General features: G+C 36.0%; 5 protein-coding genes across 14 annotated transcripts in view; 4 read left to right on the forward strand and 1 right to left on the reverse strand.

The window, feature by feature from the left end:
* Positions 1–1,285: 1,285 nt before the first annotated feature.
* On the forward strand, positions 1,286–3,117 carry LOC105265556 (uncharacterized). Its single transcript, XM_011303105.1, has 3 exons — positions 1,286–1,943; positions 2,538–2,783; positions 2,900–3,117. Exons 1-3 carry the CDS (start codon positions 1,286–1,288, stop codon positions 3,115–3,117), a joined length of 1,122 nt encoding a protein of 373 aa, XP_011301407.1.
* Positions 3,118–4,681: 1,564 nt separating this feature from the next.
* Positions 4,682–7,490, forward strand: LOC105265484 (uncharacterized). The gene is made up of 3 exons (XM_011302976.1): positions 4,682–4,789; positions 6,147–6,413; positions 7,306–7,490. The coding sequence occupies exons 1-3, from the start codon at positions 4,768–4,770 to the stop codon at positions 7,338–7,340; spliced, it is 324 nt and encodes a 107-aa protein (XP_011301278.1). The 5' UTR covers positions 4,682–4,767; the 3' UTR covers positions 7,341–7,490.
* A 403-nt stretch (positions 7,491–7,893) lies between these two features.
* Positions 7,894–11,737, forward strand: LOC105265557 (platelet glycoprotein V). Its single transcript, XM_011303106.1, has 7 exons — positions 7,894–8,089; positions 8,189–8,339; positions 8,400–8,471; positions 8,534–8,677; positions 9,604–9,991; positions 10,281–10,540; positions 11,208–11,737. The coding sequence occupies exons 1-7, from the start codon at positions 7,894–7,896 to the stop codon at positions 11,542–11,544; spliced, it is 1,548 nt and encodes a 515-aa protein (XP_011301408.1). The 3' UTR covers positions 11,545–11,737.
* Positions 11,738–12,142: 405 nt separating this feature from the next.
* LOC105265487 (acidic amino acid decarboxylase GADL1) lies at positions 12,143–15,843 on the forward strand. The gene is made up of 7 exons (XM_011302988.1): positions 12,143–12,303; positions 13,179–13,363; positions 13,531–13,825; positions 14,554–14,742; positions 14,878–14,942; positions 15,001–15,190; positions 15,282–15,843. Exons 1-7 carry the CDS (start codon positions 12,172–12,174, stop codon positions 15,696–15,698), a joined length of 1,473 nt encoding a protein of 490 aa, XP_011301290.1. The 5' UTR covers positions 12,143–12,171; the 3' UTR covers positions 15,699–15,843.
* Sema5c (Semaphorin 5c) overlaps positions 15,739–17,263 on the reverse strand; it is a 72,757-nt gene continuing 71,232 nt past the window's right edge. For 9 of the 10 annotated variants that reach the window (XM_011302981.1, XM_011302987.1, XM_011302985.1 and 6 more), the window contains exon 10: positions 15,739–17,067. In XM_011302981.1, coding sequence (XP_011301283.1) covers positions 16,855–17,067 — 213 coding nt within the window. In that variant the 3' untranslated portion in view covers positions 15,739–16,854. The remainder of the gene's footprint in view (positions 17,068–17,263) is intronic. The other variant, XM_011302980.1, reaches the window with a different exon arrangement.

A 17,263-nucleotide genomic window follows, 5' to 3' on the forward strand; every position in this document is an offset into this window, starting at 1 on the left:
TATTTTTCAATCAAAAGTTTTAATTACTTCATGAGTACAGAAGAAACAATGACTAAACTTTGAATTAATTTCCTTCTACATTGATTCTGCAGATCAATTAATAATTGGAGTGGCCCATTGCGATTCCAATTATTATTCGTCAATGATTGAATAATTTGAAAGTTATAATTATCGATTTGGATGATTAATTTTGATTTGTCTCGAAATAACTCATTGCGATGGTCATGTTCCAGTGATAAACAACATTCGGGACAGTAACCCAGTAAATCCATGGCGTATGCCCCTCCATGGCTACCGGTATATATTCCTGACGGTCAATTGAATTTTTTATTTCCCCTTCGTAAATCGTCGAGTGATAAGTTTCAAAAATCACGGTAATGAATTACAACCGATTCATGCAATCCAGTGCTGTGAATTATTGATACTATCAGTGGATTATTAGTGATAAAAACAGAGAAAAAAACATACGTAAGTCTTTCTCCAAATTAATTTTACAAAATCTAAATTATATATAAAAGAAAACAAATGATTAAATTGAATAATTAACGTAATTTTTTTAATAGCGAATTGAAGTCATCCTTAAAAGACTATATTTTGAGAAATATATTTAAATATAAAAATAGCAATATGAATTTATTAAAATAAATGAAAAGTATAACTGAATAACTAACAGGTAAAATAAGTGAATATTTCAATTTGCATTATTCCTTTTTATTTGAATTACACTCAGAAGATACATCCGCCTCTTTCTAATTCCAAAGGTGAACTAACTAATTTTACAAAAGCCCCAGGATCTCAGGTGACCTGTCCTCATAAATCTTATTCATCCACCATTATTTCATCGTAAAAATCCACGCATAAATAGAACAAATGATACGATTAATTTTGGCTTATTGCTATTTGTTGAAAAAACGAATATGTATGATAATAAATAATTTAAAGATGATACACAAGTATATATTCCCTTTTTACCAAACAATAAGTTGATTTCCATACATTTTCGAAGGAAAATGACTTAATTGAATTAATTTGAAATGGGGAAAAAATCAATTTTTTCCTTCATGACCCCCATTACCCTTTCAAGAAAACCGCACCATAAGGGCAGACCCCGTTACTCATTATTATGCGTCTCACTCCCTCATTTTGTATTCATCCAGTAAACTCCTGTTGATTACTTCTGAGTCACCTCGCGTCTCCGCTCGTCGAATAATTCCCCGCGAAATGAGTACACGAGCAATTACTAACAACGCGAATTAATTCAGGAGTACCCGAGAGCGGCCAAATAATGCCGGACCGATCTAGATCACTGATAGCCCCAGTGCTGATTCTATTGATGGGGATGGGTGTCGGTTCAATGGAGACGACACTCCCGCCGATGGGTTCTACGGGTTCAACGAGTTGGATAGGTTCGACGACCCCAGGAGTGGAGGGGAGATCGGAGGAGATTTTCGAAATTTCTGACATTTCGACGCAAATCCCAAAGGTTTACCCGGTGTATCCGGAGTACAGGACGAACACGGAAAAACCGGTAAAGGGATCGGCGAAGGACAGTTATTTGGATGCCTTAGAGTACTCGCACACCAAGAAACAGAGGGACGGGGTGATCCGCATGGAGAAGCCCAAGGGAGTGAAATTGATAAGGAGGAATTACGAGGGACCGATCTATCGACCTGCTACGGAATATGGGGTACCTGGTGGGCTCTTCTCACCCGGGAAAAATCCCAGAATCGCCTATGGACCGACACCCGAACCCTTTATCCCTACCCCCAGCTCTTCGTACTCACTTCCGGTGCAGAATTTCGTGAAATTTGGAGAGCAGAATCCTTATGGCAGCGGAGTTCAATCCCAGAGCCATTATGGACCTCCTGCTGGGAGTTATGGACCTCCGGGTGTAACATCTGGAGCTCCTGCTAGCTATGGAACCCCTCAACTCAGCCAGCAAGGTGAGGCGCGAGGTAGCGTATTTTCATGTTTTGTAGATTTGCTTTATCAACTGTATCTCGGGGTTTGGATCAGATATGGGAATTTTGAGTAAGACATTTTTGCAGGCCGGAAACAGAACTTCAGAGAATCTTCCATGGAAATTTTTCTGTCTCTTTTGGGTTCAACGGGAATATAAAATAAATAAAAAATAGAGATTAGATATGAGTTAACCCAAAAGTCGATTTTCGTTAGGAGCTCTAAATTTAGGCGACAATGAAATTTGTTCTAAGAACATTTTTATAGAGCATAATGAGAGCTAAAAAAGGTCATGCCCGGTGGCCTGGCGTAGGTTAAGATCGTTGCCTCACAAGCAATAGATTCCAGGTTCAATTCCTGGCCGGGTAGAATGGTGAGATCTAACCAGCTTTAAAAAGTCCTGATCAATCGCCACATAGTCTCATTCGGTTCGAAACGATGTAAAATAAGCATTAAAAAAGAAAAGAAAAGGTCATGTGAATAATGCTATGTCTTTTAGATTCGGAGGTATTAATTGTAATCACCTCTGATTGAGTTGTGTATTTTGTTCATTTCGTTTAATTATTTATTTATTTTAGGATGGAGTGGTTACGCACTTCCGGAGATACCCCAGCTTCCTGCACTCCCTAGTTTCGACATAGCGTGGCCACTGGCGATCAAATTGAATGCCTTCACAATTGCCAAAATCATCCTGAAATTAGTTATCTTCAAACTGATCGTTAAATTCATCGCAATCATCTGTCTCCTCATGTTCATACCGAAATTAGAGATGAAGAGCGATAAGGATGATATGGACGATGACGAGGGCCGTAAGCTAGTTACGTGTAAGTGGAGACCAGTTTAAGCTGGTGGTCAATCAGTCGAAGGTCTTTGATGAATTGAGAAACCAGGGAAATCGCTCGCGTGAGAGCTCATCATTCACTTAGGATTTTTCTTACAGATGATTCAGCGATGCTGCGGATAAACGCATTAACTGCTGTGGTCCATGATGCCATTGATAAGTATCAGGGAGCTGATAATCATTCTGAGGAGTGTAGAAGCATCACCTGCAGGGTGAAGAGGCTCTTGGGGGCTGGAGACACCTGGAGAGATTATGTTAGAACTTTTAATAGTTATGTTGCTGAAGAGAAAGAGGATACGAATGATATGAAAACTTAGCTAGAGAATTGAATAACTCAATTATCCATGTATTTATTTATTTATGTATGAAAAATATTTATTGTAAAATATATAAATCGAAAAAAAGCAAGAACTAATTTTTTGGGGTTTATTAGAAATTGTCATTTTTCTTCGCTGATTCATCTCGAGATTTAATGATTCACTGGGGAAATATTGAAGAGTTTTTACCTAATTAAATTGTTTACAATGAATTTGTTTTGATTTTTTCATTTAAAATCAATACTTTTTTAGATAAATCGATATTCAATCAAGTTGGGAAATGTTTGGTGTTGTCATTCTGCTACTGGGTTCCATGAAAACGTTAATCTACTTTGCCAAATGCCCGCAAATTATTTAGGAATTGGAATTGATGAGAAACTGGCTGGTAGTGCAACAGGATGGGAGTCGAACCCCATTTCCGGTTGTCAAAGAAGAAGATCTGGGTCAGCAGTGCGGCTCGTGATTGAATCCGACTGAGGAATCTTAATTTTTCATTTTGCAAAGTCAAGTACCACTTTATGTTATGTTAAATAAAGTGAGTTATACCAATTTGGATTGAATGAGGATACGTTTCCGCGGTGAGATATCTTTGACCCGGTGCGACTCATATGGAAAATTTTAATAGAAAAACCTCGCGCTTTCTCTGAGAAACGGAATTTTTATTACGATTCTCCTTTTTCTTAATTTCATTCCAAGAAATATATGACAATTCAGCTGACAACACCTGGAAAATAAAAAACTTCAGGTATATTAATTTCGAATTTGTTCTGGACGTCGAAATGAAACACCATCTCTCAAATTTAGATAACACCCTCAAGTATTCATGGGCAAACTGTTACTGTATGAAATATTATGATGGGATTACTAGGCTTTTAGTATATTATTATATTATATATTCATTATATTTTCAATGATATTATATTATACGAATAAACGGTATTGATGTTATTGAAGTGTTCTGATAAAAATTATGGTGTTATGTGATGGTATATTATGTTGGGTACAGAAACACTGCGTGGGTGAATTTTATTCTTGTTACTATTTACTTTCCGGTGGAACTGGTACTGATATTTTGTATAATATTGAAACTTACACATTTATTTATGAATCGAAAGATTGAAGTAAAAACCCAGTTCATTGTTTGCTCTTATTCGCTGCTCTGGTATTTTATTTTGTTGGTGATATTTTTTGTGTGGATTTATGACATAATATTATATATTTGTAATATTTAAGGGCGTAAGCAAAATGTAACGCTGGAAATATAACTTTCTAGGGTAGAGCAGCTGGAAGAATAAAAATTATAGAATCCTCGGTGCGTAGACGGTCCGTAATTGTTGTCGCTTCACAAGCACGTGATTCAATCATGTAATTTGAACTGAATGATACAGAACAAATTGGTGATAGCACCAGGTCATGTTTGAGAAGCGAAGAATGAGATGAACTCTGTGACCAGTATTCACCGGTCGTTTCGTTTTGTTGAGGTACCAATTCCACGGAGTTTTTGTGCCTTGGAAAAGGTGGGGGAAGGGCTCGCACGCAATGCAACAATTGCCTTTATAAGTGTCTCGGTGCAGACGATGGTATTCAGTCATCTTTGACATACAGCTTATATCAGTTCTCTTGTCGAAGGTATTTACACATTTAGTGAAGATGAAAGCTGTTTTCGCAATCGGTGAGTTCAAAAATAGGTACCTATGATACCTCCAACTGTTTCGCCCGAAATTTCCGGCAAATGTTAGTTTCAGGAGTTATTCCCGATATTTTCCAATTTTTCATATTTTTTTTGTTTTGAGAATTTCTAGGAAACCCTAGATCGAATTGATGTGAAAAAAACAGACTGTTTTTTGGTTTTATCATCATTTAATGACTCACAAATTTTTATAGTCATGCGTCTATTATTCTAAATTTTTGGGAAAGTTTTGTAAAATTTGCAAAAGATTACTGAGAGCGTAGGAAAATTCTTACACAGTGAGTAAATTTCGTGAGTCATTGGAGAATAATAAAACATTAAAATTATATTTTTTTTCACGACAATTTTATCAGCCGTTTCGCAGAAATTTGGAATAAGCTTGAAGACCGAGAAGATATCGGCGATAACTCATCAATTATTTTGCATTCATTTTGCAGAAAATCATTCATATGATACCTGAATCTGAACCCGATTGAGTCGGATTCAATGTTATAGTTATTAATTGGTGAATTAATTCTATTTCGCAAGAGAATTCTTTGGAATCGTTATACATATACACTCATTATACATATACGTTATACATATATACTCAATTTTCGTTTTTTCGCATCTCTCATATTTCAAATAAAAAATTGTGGATCAAATGTTTAGTCGTTTTGTAGTACAAAAACATTTGTTTTTCATTAACTTCAATAATTTTCTTTTAATAAAATTCGCGCGTTCTTTTTTTGTATAAAAAAATTGGAAAGTTTATTCTTCTGGAAATAGTTCCTTATAGAAAAAAATCTCAACACCATAAATTCGAATAACACTCCAGTAGAAATTCCAAAGAAAAATGCAGAAATTAATTTTTTTTTGCGACACGAAGAGGAAAAGCGACCCTTTTATTTAATTATTCCAAGAGAGTATTTAACGGTGAAAGCATATGACTGTGACTTGAAATCATTTAAAATCGGACCTGAAATCATGTGAAATCGGAAATCACTTGAAATCCTGCGAAATCCTGCGAAATCAAATATCCCAAAAAATTATTTTAAATGCCTTTGAAGTCACATAAAAACAGGAATCATTGTATTGCAGAGATTGTTGAAGAAAGACACAATACGGTTGTTAATAAATAAATGCGGTGGCTTATTAATTCTTTAAATACAAGAAGAAGCGTCTTGAGAAGGATAATTTTTTTTTTAATAATAGACGATCCAGGATAGAAGACAATCATAATTAAGGGCTTCCTTGGGATCATTCATCACGGGGATTATAAGTCGAAGGGGGATACGTAACAGTATTATAATATTCGACAATATATCACCCCTCATGTTATACCATTGAATTCCTCCAGCTCTAGCAACGGCGTGCATCGTCGCCCTTTGCCAACAAGTAGACGCTTCACCATCAGACATGGAGAAGACCAAGGACACGAAGGCTAAGGATGCTACAACTGTCGTTAAGGACACGAAAGCTCAGAAGGACGCCAAGAAGAAATGCCAAAAAAATTGCTCAACCCGCGATCCAATTTGCGCCTACGTCCCCAGCAACTCTACCGTCAAGCCCAAGACCTTCGATTCATCTTGCCACATGGATGTAGACAACTGCGAACATGGAACCAGTAAGTCTCAATCAACCCTCAACACTCAGAGATTTCTCTCCATTTTTAGACATTTCTTGAAATTTCAGTCACAAAGTCTCAACGTGAATTTTCAGTTATACTCGGACCTGGATTCAATTCCAATTAAAACGATCGCTCAATTGCTAATTTATCATGAAAATTCAAGAAATGTAGTTTTAGTTTTTCATATTAAATTGTAATTGATTTTTCCATGAAATTTTGAATTTTCATACCCCTTATGAAGATTCAACAGTAAATATAATTGGATTTTTAATAGATTGAAAATTCAGGGGAATCATTGCTTGAATTTTCAACATTTTTACGGGTTCAACGCCGTATGGACCTGAAAATTCAGAATTTCGGCAATGGAGAATCCAAAATTATTTTTCATTGGGAATTATTAATCAACAAAGAGTTCTACAGAAATTTCACATGACTTTATTTTTGCTGAAAATATCAATTTTTTAAATTTCAAGTGTAATTTCACAACAGTATGCGTATAATCTTGGAAATTTTTAACGAGTAATTTTCCGTGGATTTCCAAGAAATTTTCTCAATTCTTTAATTATTATTTCCATTTTTCATTTATTTTTAACGAATTCAATGAAAATCACGAAAATTCAGGATTGCCACTCTTTGAATCCCAAATTGACCAAAATTTTTCGTGAATTCCTCCAAAATTTCCGTTAGAAGACTTGAAATTCCTAGAAAATTGATTTCATGTACTAATATGGCTTTTATATAATTCGTTATAGAAATTCCGCAATTTTTTTATCGATAGAAAACATATTGAAAGGTTATTTCTAAAAAAACCGAAATAAAAAATTTTTCACCGACCTTTTTTTATAGTGTATTCGATTTTTCTAATTACGATTTTCTCCTATATTTTCAGAATACGTTTTCAAGAACAAAGGTCAATGCGTTTAAGATCACACCGAGAAATGGCAAGACTATCCTCATTACATAACTCTACCACCAACACCCGCCCATGTATATTTGAGCTCTTTCCTTGTAATTATAAAAAACCAATGTAGAAGAAAAATTTCTTGATTAAATGCTGCATAATAGCACATCCTCTATTATTATTTTCATTTCAATCCAGTCATATAAAAAAAACCCAACATTTTATAATTAATCAATACAACAAAACACAATTATTCCAAATTGTTTGAAATAATAAAAAAATAAAAAATCACTCTCATTGAAAGGAATTGTTCAAATAAATTTGTCTCAACCCAACATTTTATAATTAATCAATACAACGAAACACAATCATTCCAAATTGTTTGAAATAATAAAAAAATAAAAAATCACTCTCATTGAAAGGAATTGTTCAAATAAATTTGTCTCGTAGAATTATTATGTAGCCCTTGGTGTGTCGAGACTAATCACCGAACAATAAACACATTGAGTGTTTACAGCATGAATTAATAATTTAATGAGGATGCAGGGTCTTCTGGGGTTTAGTACAGAGTGAACAATGTCGAGAAGAGGACTGGTGAAAAGTTCCTTCGTATTGTTTGTATTATCCATCCTCTGGGGAATAGCCGTGTGCCCGGAGATTCTCAGGGCGTGTTTGGAGTGTAATCAAGGGTCTGGAGGTGATGTGAAGCTGGAGGATGTCGAGAGCAGAGTCTCCAGACTGGAAAGAAGACTCCGAGCTATGGAGCAACCTGGTAAACAATTCTAGCCGTCACAATAAAACCTCGAAGAACTTTTCTCTCTTTCTCCAGTGGATCAATTAAATTATTCGTATTTAAATAATCGTTAAATAGTCTGGGAGATCAGAGGATGGTCCGGAGACTGGGAATTATGTGCAGAAGGGCCCTGCAAGTGTTTACCGGAGACAAAATCCATCTCCTGCTGGAGACAGGAGCTCATTGACGTGCCTCCTACCCAGCTAGTACCTCAGGATACCCTGAAAATGTGAGTCCACCTTGACTGTTTACTGTTCAATGGAAATACCTTTTTTTAATTGTATTTCAGAGATCTGGGCAGCAATGAGCTCAGTGCACTCCACAGAGACACCTTCCAGGATTTAATTCACCTGCGAGACCTGTCAGTATTCAATTACCTCTAGAAATTTTGGGACCTATCATGAATTCGCAACATTTTTTCAGAGATCTCAGTAATAATATGATCGAGCATCTGCCACTCAGCATCTTCTACTCCCTCCACAGCGTTACGCATCTTAAATTGAGTAAAAATCTACTGAGGGACTTGCATCAGAGCCAATTGCTGAGGATGAGGAATCTTCAGATTCTGTGAGTAGAGGAGATCGATACCCGCTACAATAAATAGCTCGTTGTTGATATTCATAATTATTAGGAAATTATGTACCGGCTATTTATGATCTGAAGGACAATTCATACTGAAATGATTATGGAAAATTACATTATCATATTGCAGTTCGTGCATCGTACCCTTCGTTCTTCAAAAATTGTTAATTCCAGTAGTTTTGCAGTTATATCCATAATTTTTTAAAGATGTTAACTTTAGATAGGTCTATAATTACATCCTATTCTAAAAAGGACTATCGAGACTATCGATATCTCGAAAGTCTGTCACGCTTATTCCTTAGGCGGCTAATTTGAATTTCGGACTTCGAACATTTAGATTAAAAAGTTTCAACCACGATTTGTATAATTAAATTATACAAGCTCGTTCTCGTGTTATAAAACACGAGATCTACTGCGCACTCGGTGCGCCAAATTCGAATTCGACTCGACTTCGGATTCGAGTTGACCAATAAGGAATCAGTCTTACGAGTTTCGACTCAGGCAACTTAGATAAGGATATTTCGACTCAGACGGACTTCATTTATGTGTCTCTGATTTCATAATAAGGATCAATTAAAATCAGTTGTTTCTCAAAGGAGAAATTCAATATTTATTGTTCAACATATTGTGCATCTGTTATATACTTTTTCAATATATATAATTAATACTGACGTTTTTAATATTACATGAAATGCGTTAGTATTCACAAGCATATTCCTAATTTTATAGCAAAAATAATATTGGTTACAACATCTTAAGCAATATCTCACTTGTTTCGCTTTCCCCTATAAAAAATATAATAATTATAAAAATGTCATACTATTTAATAATAAATATAATAAAATTATAAAATTTTTAAAGAAACTGGTAGGTTTTTCTGTTGATTTTTAAGAATTGTTTGCGTTTATCAGCGATCTCTCATCAAACAAGCTGGTCAACCTGCCAGATGGTCTCTTCATAACGAACACTGTCCTCTACCTCCTCGATGTATCATCAAACCGTATCGCATCTCTACCAAGTGGAATATTCTACGGTTTGCGAGACCTCGAGGATCTCCTATTCGCGAAAAACCATCTGGCCTATCTCGACGTAGATGTCCTGAAGGATTTAGTCAGTCTCAAGTGCATCAGACTGGAAGAAAATCGCCTCAGAGACATCCCAGTTGGACTTCTGGACTCGCAGATTAATCTCGTGGAACTGAACCTGAGGGACAACAGATTAGTCTCACTCCCTGCGAGTTTATTCTCTCAGCTGGAGCGTTTGACAAGTCTGGATCTCTCCAGCAATTTAATATCCAAAGTAAGTAGAAGAACTCTTTCCGAAAAGAGTAGAAAACTCGTTCAGAGTTTCCAAAACCATTTAATTAAAATTGCATTCAAGCTTTGTAAGGAAAAGTATTTATTTTTTGTGTTCATTTTAAAAATGATTCTTGGACATGTTTTTTATTTATGTAATTTTGTAATTATAATAAAAATAAGGAGAATTTTTATAAAATTAGAAATTCAAAAGCGCTCTTACAGAAATTGTTGCATTATTTTATTATTTTTTTCATATGTCGAGAAAATCCACTCATTCACTGTTTACTTAGATGGATAGAGACGCATTCAGAGGTCTCACGGCCCTTCGAGAACTTCGTCTTGGACGCAATCACATAAAGGCATTTCCCAAGGGAATTTTCCTCAGGACTCCCTCGTTGCAACACTTGGTTCTCTACGCAAATGCCATTGAAGTTTTAGACGATGGGGATTTTCAAGGACTTGAGAATTTAACTTCTCTTTTTTTGCACTCTAATCGGATTCGATATCTCCAAGCTGATGTTCTCAAGGACACCCCAAATTTGAAAAAATTGTAAGGATTATGAAATGTAGCTATAATTTTTCAATATTGCGCAAAGAAAACTTCTAAATAACATAATTAGTGGTACATTGACTCGTTCTACAATCCAGTTTTTGAGGAATATCTCTAAGTCTAAGAGAGATAACAAAATTTTCACTTTGGCCTCTGTTGTAGAGTATAGCGAAGGCTTAAACAAAATTTATTGAAAATGGAATAGAATCGTATCAGTTTAAGTTATGATTGAATTAATATAGTTCAAGCCAGACGACAGACTAGAAGAGTTACAGTCGAGCAGTACAGCATCGATTAAGAATTAGCAACATTCTCTAAAGGAATTTCAGTTGCATCAGAGTACATCCGCTACACAGTTCATATCAACGAATTAAATTACCAATTATCGTGTTATCTATGTCAGAGCGTTCCTCCTTTTCATAAATTAGTCACTCAACAATCAACATTTACAGAAAAATGTCGTCAACTCCCTCTGATTCAGAAATATTACTCAAAAACATAGAGACCTGCTAAAATAGCTAAAAATGACGAACCGATGAAATAATGGTTAAAAAAAATTGAATCAAGTGTGCAAGCTCGAATAATCACCACACATTATTCTCATTTGTCCTTTACCCCAGACTCGATACTGCTATAATTGAAATTAATAAAGTGATTTATCCACCAGACAATTAGAGGGTAATCATCTGCAGTACTTGCCGGGTCGTTTCTTGGACAGTGTCCCGATAATTCAGCAATTGCGTCTCGCTCGTAACCCCTGGCACTGCGACTGTCAAACAGCATATTTATCAATGTGGCTGAGAAAAATGTATCTGTCAAGAGTCAATGGGAGTACAAATGGCCGTGGAAATTTCTGGGAGTCGGGTGCAGGAGCAGTTTGCCGGGGCCCAGGTACTCTGGGTGGTAAATTAGTCGCCGAATTATCTTTCTACGATCTTTGTGAGGGCCAGTGGGCCTCCATGAAGGGCCTTGCCCCTCGAATCCCCGTCGATGTGCTCGGCTGAATGCCCCCGGGTCTCAACGAAAATAAATCCAAAGGTCGAATTGCTTTACTTAATTTCGTCGATGGAATTTCTTATCGAGTCCGACGCCCAGGGGTCATCGCGATTAAAACCAGAGGGAACAGTATTTTTTATTCCATAAAATTATAGTCGAATTATTTCTGTATTCCACTGATATAGCTAATAAATATTATTTTCCAACTCACCGAGGGTGTATTCATACATTGGGGCAGAGTTTCGATAAATCTTCAATTATACCATAATTTTCACATGTTTTATCAAAGAGTTTTAATTTTTTTGAGTCCAATAACACGAGCGAATACCAAATAAAGAATTGTACAATTATTTCTATCATTCCATAGATACAATTTATAAATATTGATAACCGAATGATTCTTCAAATGATGATTCTTCAGATGTTTGCATTTTTTTTTCGTTCTTTTGAGATTTTTTTAGCAGTCTAGATAGTTGATCAATGGTTGATGCAGTTGTGGCGAAAATAATGCGAAGACAGTTCAATGACACCAGTCGAAACTGACCTACTGTAAAATCAGCGGGGCCTGAGTGGGGACCAGTTATTTCACTTCTTGGTGGCCTGGGAGCGTCAGGAACGTCAGTACGCGCCTTGCCATGGCCGCTTCAAGTTCCCACCAGATTCTAGGGATTCTAGAGGAAGTGCTGGAAATATTAAAAAAAGAACACGTGTTCGATACCACAGGAAAATATCCGGTGGTCGAGTTTTTGCATCCCAAAGAGTTACAGGTGAATTTTTTCGTCTCACATAAAATCTGTCACATAAAAATTTATCTAATTAACATCCAAACAACCGGAACATTATCCACTAATTTTAATCATCGCTCATTTAATTTTTTTATTGTCACGTTTTTAATGAGTTTTCATGAGGAAAAGTGCGTTTTACGTAACACAATAATCAAGTCAACAAATAAAAACACATGGCGTTATCTCAATCTCTCAAGTAACGACTAGGTTCTGATAAAGACAGTTCCGTTCGTTGCCAATTTTTCCAGTCACTCGGAATCCTCGATTACTGTCCCAGTTCGTTATTTATGGAATAATAGACCAGAATAACGACATTTACTTTCTAATCTCGGTCGTCACGTATAAAAACATTCAATTGAAAAACCTGGGGCTTGCTCTGAAGAATTTTATGGGAGTTCTACTTGGATTCCATTAAAAAATTATACCGCATAACGCCGACAAGTGTCTTGAAATGTTTATGTTTTCGCCTAATTTATTCTATTCGCATGCGCTTTGCGTGCATATGATCATCATGTCGGAACGCAAAACAATATATTCGATAAATAAAATATATAATAATATATATTCAATAAAATCTTCATGTATGTTTTTTTATTCTGTAATAAAAGAACGTAGATAATACATTGAATTGTAAAAGGCTCATACCCTATCAATTCCATCTGGATTAATTTCAAAGAGATTCAGAATTTTTTGGAAATTCAATCGAGCTTTTCAAAAAGGTCCTACACCCATCTATAGTCAAAATTAAAATCAATCTGTAGATCAATTTTCATCAAAGTCACATAGTTGCGTCGATATACGGGAGTACTTCCTTAAGTAATGCTTTTTTATTAATATGTTTTCTTATTATTACACAGGACAAACTAGATGTTGTCCTCAGAGACGACGCAGCTACTTCGGAGGAAATAAAGAGAGCAATGAGGGCTATCGTAAAGTACTCTGTGAAAACATCGAATCCTCACTTTCATAATCAATTATATGGCGGATTCGATGGATACGGATTAGCTGGGGCTTGGATATCAGAGAGTCTTAATACAAGCCAGTAAATAACCAGATTTATTACTAACAGAATATCTGAATAATTGAAATGAATTCAATGATTTAATTCACTTCCCCAGAGGCAAACAAGACCTTTGAAGCAATTGTAGTTGAATTACCGATGCTAAGGGTATGACTCTTTAATTACTTAATTTCTTTATCCACTCGTAGATATACGTATGAAGTAGCTCCAGTATTCATGATCCTGGAGCGTCAAGTCCTGGACAAAGCCCTCTCCCTCGTAAACTACTCAAGCTTTCCGAATGCCGATGGAATCCTCTGTCCAGGTGGAAGCGTATCCAACATGTACGGAATGATTCTAGCTCGTTATAAACGACTGCCACAGGTTAAGACCAAAGGTTTGAGTGGATTACCACCTCTTGCCCTTTTCACCAGTGAATTGGGTCATTACTCTGTCCACAAAGGAGCTCACTGGCTTGGATTTGGTACTGAGAGTGTTTACAATGTGAGCTTTTTGAATTTTAATCCATCTCCCATGCAACGAAAAATTTATTGTTAGGAATTTCTTGAAATTTCTGCCCCTTCTAGCCAAAATTCATAGTTTTTCATTTGCAATTCATTTTTTTATTTTCTGACAAATCGTTGAGCGGATTGACGACAAAGAATATATCGTTTTCAGATTTTATCATTATTTAACTGAATGAGTCCCAAAAATTCATGAAACTTAAACATCTTTCAATATTATCAACCAGAAAATCACCAATGACCAGAATATTCAAGAAATTAAATAATTTGTCAGGGAAGAATTATTAAAAATTTCAAGTTTTTTACTTGAAATTTCCAAACAGTGTAGTCTTTTGACTCATGAGGAATTTTTACTCTGACGTCGACAAAATCACTGACAAATTATCTCTGTGGATTGAACATACTTAAGAAAACTAAAATTCTAGACTCTCCATTTTAATTCTTCTGTTAGAACCTTGACTAAAATTTCTTTGACATCACTAAAATTAATTGTTGGAAACATACTTATTCCTTTGTTGATTTCTGTGTAATTTTTACCGAACAATTATCATTATTATATAGAATAATTCAAATCATCAAATTGAAATTTTCAACTAATTTTTCTCCACCGAATTTTTGCTCCTCCACGTTTTCTGGTTCCCTGTAATTTACTGCTTTCTGGTAGGTCCAAGGAGTGATATATTTCCCTGTAAATTATCGAATTTACAGGTGAAAACAGATGCTCTGGGGCGAATGGAGCCTCAAGATCTCCGGAGAGCGATCAAAGAAGCTCGGAAGAAGGGTTTTACCCCTTTTTTTGTCAATGCCACTGCAGGAACTACTGTTCTCGGGTCTATAGATCCACTTGACGAGATAGCGGAGATTTGCGAGGAAGAAAAACTCTGGCTCCACGTCGATGTTCGTAGTCTATTCATTATTCTCTTATATTTCGTTATTTTTTTTTCATTTTTCTTTATTATTCGAGACAAAGCAGCAACGAACGGATACAGATATATTGATAAATATATATAAATATATTCTGGATACTTTCAGGCGTGCCTCGGGGGCTCATTGCTTCTCTCTGAAAAATATCGATGTCGGCTGAGAGGAATCGAAAAGTATGTGCTGTTAAACTGTATTTAAATACCAGAGATTATGTATAATGCGCGTTTCTAGGTCGAATTCAGTTTCCTGGAATCCACATAAGATGCTGGGTACGCCTTTCCAGTGCTCCATCTTTCTCGTCAATGCGAGGAATCTTCTCCATGAGGCCAATTGTGCTGGAGCAACGTATCTCTTTCAACAGGATAAATTCTATGATGTCTCTTGGGATACTGGGGATAAGAGTGTACAGTGTGGAAGGAAGGTAATATTGAGAATTTCGGAGTAAAATTAATTCAGAATTATTTTAATTATAGATTGGAATTTGACTTAATTTTTATGACTAAATATTACAGGTTGATGCTGTGAAATTGTGGTTGATGTGGAGAGCGAGAGGCACAAGAGGTCTCGCTGCATCAGTGGACATTGCAATGGAAACCGCAGAGTACTTCCTCCAGAGGATTGAGGATCGAAACGGCTTTCGTCTGGTTTTTCCTAAATACGAAGGAAATACTGTCTGCTTCTGGTACGTTCCCCCCACCATGAGGAATCAGGAGGAAACACCAGAGTGGTGGCAAAAATTGTATAATATTACGAGGGAAATCAAGGAGATTCTGGTGCTTGAGGGAACCCTGATGATCGGGTACACGCCGATGCCTCAGAAGAATCTGGGGAATTTTTTCAGAATGGTAGTGAGTTGTCAACCCCCGCCCACCCGTCAGTCCATGGACTTCGTGGTGGAGGAAATCGAGAGGATTGGAAAAAGACTTTAATATGATTTCATTATAATAGCACAGTGAAGGCAAGACAAAATATTGTAAATGCGATTTATTACCTCAGGTCGCTATAACTTTGTACATGGATTAATATTTTCAAGAAGTTATTCCAGGGGTGAATAATAAAAGTATTTATAATTAACTGTATTGTGTTTGAAACGTAACAAGTGGCTGAGTTGAAAATTACAGAAAATAAATGTAAATAAGTCGTGGAGTAAAATGCATTCGACTGATAAAATGTTTGGATTAATTCCTATGGATAAAAATTTCTTATTTTAGAGTAGTTGACTCAATGTGAGTCGGATTGCAATGAAATGAATGCATGCAACATTCGATAAAATTTCGTCGTGTACTTATGCTAAAAAAGCTGTCACTTCAAAAACATATAAAAGATTTTTTACGCATTTCTATGTACATATGCATCATGGCACTACGTCACATTCCAATTAATCATTAAAAATAATCTCGAAAAAATACATTGATCTCATTATTTTCTATAGATAGATATATTTACAGTTTTTTGGGGTTGGGATTATCATTATGAGCTCTTAACGGCGTAATTTCCTCGAGAGGATTCCAGAAATATGGGAATATTAGCGTTAAAACAAATTGAATCATCATGTCTGTTTGATGCTCCTAAGAACGCTAATGGATTATTCATAATTGTGTAAAGCTTTATACAAGTGACACTCAAAATGCCCAACCAAGCTGCATGATTAGTCAACTCTCACTCTTATTTACATAAAAAAAATAAAAATAAACTCTCAAATTCCTGATAAAATATCGAAATAAAACAGACGATTGTCTTCGAACTCCTTTAAAACTTCGCAATAATTCCAGTAATTCTCACCATTTTTTTCTCTCAACCATGAATCCCCAGTTTGTTTTTCACTTCATCATTCGTTTCCAAGTAAGAATCACGTCTAGATACCTACACTGAGACCATTGACTGCGAAATCACGAGTTCCACTATTGAGCAACGTCGTCGGTATAAACAAACATCTACTGTACTAAAAAATAACAACAAGGCCACGGAATCACTTGTCAGCATTCGCCAACAGTTCCTCGACAATTCTCAGTCTCCGTGCAGTAATTGCAATTAGAATCTTTACCCTAATTAAGTATCAGTCGAGTTTGATCATTGAGAAAAATCTTAATAATACTTTTCCTGATCCAAATCCGCACGAATGTGCTGCTGTCCATGGCTGTTGCGTTTGAGGGTTGCAGACTCGTAGTCGAGGGCCTTTGGATACAACTTGGGACTTCCTAGACCGTTGACATTTGGGTTTGGCTTCCTGAGGGTACCGTTGAGATCCCTAGCTCCAGAGAAACTCGGTGCTCTCTTGGCGTTCACCTGGAAGCAGCACTGATATTACATTCATTTTTTTAACGTCATAGAAGATCTCAGGGCAACATTTTAATCCAATCCCATAAAACTTATTTATTCGAACAATATAAACTAGGCGAGCTCATCCGTCGGGCCAAATATTCGATGAATGCGTGAACATTAAATGCATGAGTATTTGCGAGGATAATGAAAGTGATTATGAATTTTGTTGGAA

Source organism: Fopius arisanus, unplaced genomic scaffold, assembly GCF_000806365.1.
Source record: "Fopius arisanus strain USDA-PBARC FA_bdor unplaced genomic scaffold, ASM80636v1 scaffold00030, whole genome shotgun sequence".
Taxonomy (NCBI): Eukaryota; Metazoa; Arthropoda; class Insecta; order Hymenoptera; family Braconidae; genus Fopius; species Fopius arisanus.